Raw genomic sequence first — 6,000 nt, 5'->3', positions numbered from 1 at the left:
AGTCACCATAGATCTGTATGTCTCTGCAGTCATGATATAAAGCAAAGTGCAAAAGATGTCGAAGAGTAATAAGTTCTGCAAAGTTGTTCGTTCCTACGCCAAGACCCATCTTGACTTTGAAGTAATGCTGTTCTGAGAGGTATAGTATGAACCCCCCCCCCCCCCACATCTGTGTTGCTGAGCAGCTCCATCGAAATATGCCCATGGAGAGGAGTAGTCTATAGGGTCGGGGGTAGCAGGTCTGCGTGGGCGAGGTGGGGTATATTCAGGCAGTTCATGATAGGATGCAATGATTTTAGCAATAGTGGACTGCCAACAGATCGTGCCATTATCAAAAGTTAGTTTATTTCTGGCCAGCCATATTACCCAACATATGATCAGAGGTAGGCACAACAGGTTTGTTCCTGCATGTGCTCTGTTCCAGGCTTCCCATGCTGCTGATATGTTGTCACCTTCCCATGTTCCCGTGAACCTGATCTCAGCAGCCACGTCTTTCCATATTTGTTTAGTAGTAATGCAGGAGAGGAACAAATGTTCTGTCGATTCAGTGTTTTGTTTGCAAAGTATGCACCAATAAGGACCATACAAGGATCTGTGCATAAGCGAGTCCCCTGTAGGAACCTTATTCCGAAGGATGCACCAGAAAAAAAGTCTGGTCCGGGGAGGAGTTTTTAATTGCCAAATGAGCTTCCACCATCTCTGTATGATTTCTGGTTGTTTGTTTTGAATCAGACACAGGTAGCCTTCCTTAGGAGAATAGAAACCAGATTCGGCCTTGCTCCACATGAGCTCATCTGGGCCTTCCTTGATGCGTATATGAGATTCACTCAATGCGTTAGTATATTCATCCCAAATGAGGTGCCAGTGGGGAGGCAAGTTAAGCTGCACGACCGATTTCCAAGCTTGTGAAAGAATGGAGGAATTCTCATGATCCGCAATATGGGCTATTACTTTTATGTTCTGTTGGTTAAGTAATCGGATAAGCTCTCGTGGGAGGAAACATCTACCCCCTCCTCCGGTCCATGGGTCCATCCCAATGCGAGCACTGGTTCTTGCATTGATTCTCCAAGTAAGGTGACTGCGAATGAGGGGGAGTGAGCACAATAGAGCTTTCCAAACTGATGATATGCCTGTTCTATTCCAACCAGGCAATCTAATCCAATCCATGACTTGGAGGGGCCAGATGTATTTGTGGTATGAAATGGATGTCCAGAGATTATGCTTGGTAAGTAATGTCCATCCCATTTTTGCAGCCAGAGCATGTGCAAAGGATGGTAGATCTTTAAGGCCCCATCCTCCCCACTTTTTTGGCAGGGCAATCTTGTCCCAGCTTATCCACGCAAAGACTCATTTGTCCTGACCTCCATTCCAAAGGTATCTGTAGCAGATTTGCTTGAGACGAGCTAGAATGCCTCTAGGAATCCAGGCTAATGCCATCCAGAAAACTGGGGTAGCCTCCAGGACAGATTTAGTAAGCATCAGCGATCCTGCTTTGGATAAAAAGCGATGGCTCCAGTGGGATATCCTTTTCTCAAATTTGGTGATCAACCAAGTCCAATCGGCTATCTTATGTCCCAAGGGCTTGATCCAGAAACCCAAATATTTGAAGCCCTGGTCAAGTGGTCGGGGGTTATAAGGGAATCGATGCAAGGCAAAATTGGACTCTTGTGCAGAAGTGTATGCCTGAGAAATGGTGGGTTTTGTATGATTTTCCATCATACTAGTAGCTCTGAAAAAAGTAGCAAGGATATTTTCAAGAGCGATCGAGTAACGAATACTTCCATCCAAGAAGATGAGGACATCATCCACAAACAGGAGATGAGTCAGGTAACACTGATCAGTGATCTTTAAACCTAATAATCTTCCATTATGCTTTTCATGATAGATGAGTCTACTCAGGCATTCCATGACAATCAGGAAGAGGAGAGGAGAGAGTGGACAGCCTTTCCTGAGTCCTCTTTCAGCATGGAAGAAAGGAGAGGCAGAGCCATTTATGAGAAGACTGTAGGTGGGGGTTGATATGCATGCCATTATCCAAGTGGTAAATGAGTGGGGGAAGCCCAGGTGGATAAGAAGAATTTTGATATAAAGCCAACTCACTCGGTCAAATGCCTTGGCCAGATCAATTTTGAGGATGATACCTTTTAGTCTTCGGATGCCAATGGAATGAATGGCTTCTTGAGCAGTACCAATGGCTTCATGTATCTGGCGATCTTCGAGAAAGGCAAATTGTTCAGGGAGGATATGCTGAGATAGGATAGGCCTGATACGATTAGCAATGATTTTGGTAATGATCTTGTAAAGGCAGTTGCAGAGGGAGATGGGCCGGAAATCATTAAAGGAAACGGGGGAATCAGTTTTAGGGATGAGAGCAATAAAGGTAGAGTTGATAGCATTATACAATCTACCTGATGATCGACATTCCTCCACAACCTGTAGTAGGTCCAGGGCCAATAGGTCATAAAAAGCCAAATAGAATTCGATTGTCCACCCATCTGGACCCAGGCTTTTGTCCTTTTTAAACCACTTTAAGACCCCCTCAAGTTCCTCCAGGGTGACAGGAGAATTTAGTTCATTCGCAGCTTCCTCCCCCACAAATCTAGGGAATAGTCCAGCCACTTGTATGATATCTGCTAGATTGGCTTCTTGGGGAGATCTAAATAGATTTCGGAAGTGGGAGGTGCCCAATCTAGAGAGCTTTTGGAAATTGTCAGCTTGCTCTCCATCAGGTAGGGGCATTTTCCAAATAGTGTTTGCAGTCTTCCTTCCCTTGGCAAAATTTGGTGTTTTCATCACCTGCCTTTAACCAAATAGCCCTACTCTTCAGTCTCCATGATTCTTCTCTCTCCTTGAGAATCTTGTCTTTCTTCTTTTCAAGCTTAATCAGCTTAGCTTTCTCTTCTGTTGAGGTAAAGCCAAGATTTCTGTCATCCATCAAATTGTTCAACTCAGCTTCAATGGCTGTAATTGACTGTTCATCCTTAGCCTTCTTCTCCTTTGCCCAAGCCATGGTTAATTGTTTAAGCTGAGATAAGTTGTGGCAGAAACCTTTAGCCGCTGATCTGTGATTTGTTATAGGGTGGGAGGTCCAAAAGTCCTTGACTAAACATGTATATCCCTCATCTTGAAGCCAGACATGATTGAATTTGAAGGGGGCCTTTGGCTTGGCATCAGGTCCAAGAATCTCCAGGTAAATAGGAGAATGATCTGATATTCCCCCTGACCCCACCCATTGTCTGTATCTGGATAATCTTTGAAGCAGGGGAATTTTGATCAGAAATCTGTCGAGCCTTCTAGCCAGGGCTGCTTCCCCTACTCTTCGGTTCCTCCACATGGGCATAGGCTTGTTCATGGGGACATCTGTAAGATTGTGCTGGTCCATAATGTCCTTAAAGAAATCAGACATGGGGTCAACTTGGGCTTGTGATCCCCAGGATTCCCCATATCCTATGGAGAAATTTAGATCGCCCCCTATGATAACCTGATCCATAGATGTCATGTTTGATTGAAGAAAGAACTGCCAGAAATCTTCTCTCCTCTGGCAAGGACCATATACATTGATGATTCTCAAGGTCACACCAAGCTCAGCCGAGAAAAGATCCATTCCTATAAATCCCACTCCTCCCCAAGTGGCAGATACATTGATGGATCGAGGATTATATCCTATGGCTAAACCCCCAGCTCTACCTATGGCATCCAGGGCATGGAAGTGCCACCCAGGTATGATGGTAGTTAGGGTTTGCTCAATAGAAACAACATTGCCCAAGGTCTCCTACAACATTATAATATCTGTCGGCTCATTTTCAATCAACCTCTGCATGGCTAGTTTTTTGGAGGTACTAGCCAGACCTCTGCAGTTAAAGGAGAGGCATTTCATGGTGGAACCCCTCCAGGGGTATGCAGTGCTCTAAGAACCCCTTCCATGGTGGATTTCTTGCCAGAGGCAACTTCGGCTCCGACTTTTTGAATGGCTTTTGTTAGGAAAGATTTACGCCCTCAGGAAGATTGTGAAGAAGGTCCAGGGTAGGTTAGACCTAGCCCAGATTGAGAGTCAGGACCCGGTAAGTGCCGAGAGTGAAGATTGTAAGAGTGAGGCAATATCGAATGGGAGCCGGCTGAAACCCCAGATGAGGATGGGGTCGGATGAACGGTAAGGGAGGAAGGGGCGATGATGGGCGGAGGGATGGATATCTCGCATGTGATTGCAGGTGCCAGAGGTGAAGTAAAATCCAAAGATGAAACAACGGAATGAGACAATGTAGATAAGTGAGAGGAAAAGGGTAAGAGAGGAGTAGTACCCGATTTTCGTGCCAACTCCGCAGCTGCAGCAGCTCTTGCCCGAGTCAAAGGGGGCGAGGGCGGCTTGAAGGTCTCCTCTGCAGCCTTTGAGGATTCACCCAAGTTGAATTGTTTTGGAGCTGAGATGCTGATCCGAGAAGCCGAAACTGCTTTTCCTTTTTGAAGCCATGGTGAGCCCAGGGGATCTGCTGGTTTCGTGAGCAAAGGGAATTCCTTGAATACGTGCCCTACCTTATGGCACCTTCTACAGCGGAACGGAACACCCTCATAATCCAAAATCTGTACTTTGGTGTAGTGCCTCCACTTCAGGGTAATCTTCTCTTCCAGACCCTCCCTTGTGTCCAAATGTACCAGAATTCTCGCCAGCGCACGGTTTTTTGTTTGTACATAGGTCTTATCATATTCCAGATAAGTCCCAAGGGCATTTCCAATCCTAATAAACACTGCTTTAGACCAGAATTGTAGAGGAAGGCCTGGTAATCGCACCCATATAGGTCCTGCTCCAATTTTCTCCCGTTCCGGATCAAAAAGTGGTGACCACCGCTTGAGGAGGACTGGTGCCATCTCTATATGCCAGTATTTCGCAAGTATCAGATCAGTATAGTCTGCCTTAGAAAAATGTAGGGCAAACCAACCTCTAGCCAAGCTCTGAACCTCTGGAAGTTCCTGAAGTATGCCTCCCCAGATCTCTTTTACCCAATTTGTGAGCCTGGTTGCTGAGTAAGCTCTTCCTCTCACATGCCCAACAAGAACCCTATTGGCCTTATCCACCACCTCGCCCATTGGGATATCTTTGCCAAATGTAATGGTGAGGTCCTTTGCTGAAGATTTCACGCACTTGACCTTTCTCTTCCCTGTTCTTGGCGCTGATGGGTGTTCTGTCAACGGATCCGTGCCCACATCCTTCAGAGGAGTCGCAGCTTTTGATTTGATGACCGGAGAGTCGAAACAGCCCGAAGGGAGGGTATTAGGGTTTGCGGAAACCGGGGGAGAAGAACACGGAGGGGGCGTAGGGTTATGGGTGGGGAGCGGATCGAAAGCAGGCGAAGGAGGCGATATGGTGGTAAGGAGCTCGAGAGTGCCGGGGGAAAGTGGGGGACAATCAAGGCCCGCTGATTCCAATGAGAGAGATCTGAAACGTAGCGGCGAGGAGGAGGTTCCAGGAAGCGAGACAATCGGCAATGAACCCTAGTAAGGTAGAGCAGTGCAGTCAATGTTAGGGTTAGGGCTACGACTGCCGAAAATGGTTTGTCCCTCGAACGGATCCAAGGAATAATCAAGGGCCTCCTCTTCAATGTCCATCTTGTCCATTGACGGAAACCGCCACCGAAACCACCAGAAAGATAGTTGACCATGCGCACAGGAAACAGATGCCGACAGGTCGAAAGGAGATGTTAACATCTATCGCGGGAACCCAAAATTACTGAATTAAATATTGATGTTCTGTCTCTGTGCAGGTGTAGGGATGCGCGTGCGTCACCTGCCTGCCTGTGGCCACATCAGATCCCAGAACATTTTCCATGAAATTTATCATATTAAAATAGGGACCCTTCAATTTAAAAAAAAATAAAAAAATTATAATCAAAGTTTAATACTTACGATTTTTAATTAAAACCCAAATATTAAACCTTGATTATCCCAAAAAACCAAATTAAATAGCCCCCCAGACACAAACTATACTTAGGTTTAAGTATTAAACAT

The 6,000-nt window shown here is 45.9% G+C and overlaps 1 protein-coding gene across 1 annotated transcript; it reads right to left on the bottom strand.

Annotated features, from left to right (window-relative positions):
- Positions 1–2,725: 2,725 nt before the first annotated feature.
- LOC149228406 (uncharacterized) lies at positions 2,726–3,604 on the bottom strand. Its single transcript, XM_089380768.1, has one exon. It carries the CDS (start codon positions 3,602–3,604, stop codon positions 2,726–2,728), a length of 879 nt encoding a protein of 292 aa, XP_089236894.1.
- Positions 3,605–6,000: the final 2,396 nt, after the last annotated feature.

The sequence above is a fragment of the Pinus tabuliformis genome, chromosome J (genome assembly GCF_031772625.1).
Source record: "Pinus tabuliformis cultivar Carrire ecotype Pingquan chromosome J, CPIR1, whole genome shotgun sequence".
Lineage (NCBI taxonomy): Eukaryota > Viridiplantae > Streptophyta > Pinopsida > Pinales > Pinaceae > Pinus > Pinus tabuliformis.
The sequence above is the reverse complement of the archived record's forward strand: the minus strand, read 5'-3'. Positions and strand labels throughout refer to the sequence as shown.

Excerpts from the sequence above, each read along its gene's own strand:
- LOC149228406 (XM_089380768.1), bottom strand. The coding sequence starts at position 3,604 with ATGGATCTTTTCTCGGCTGAGCTTGGTGTGACCTTGAGAATCATCAAT.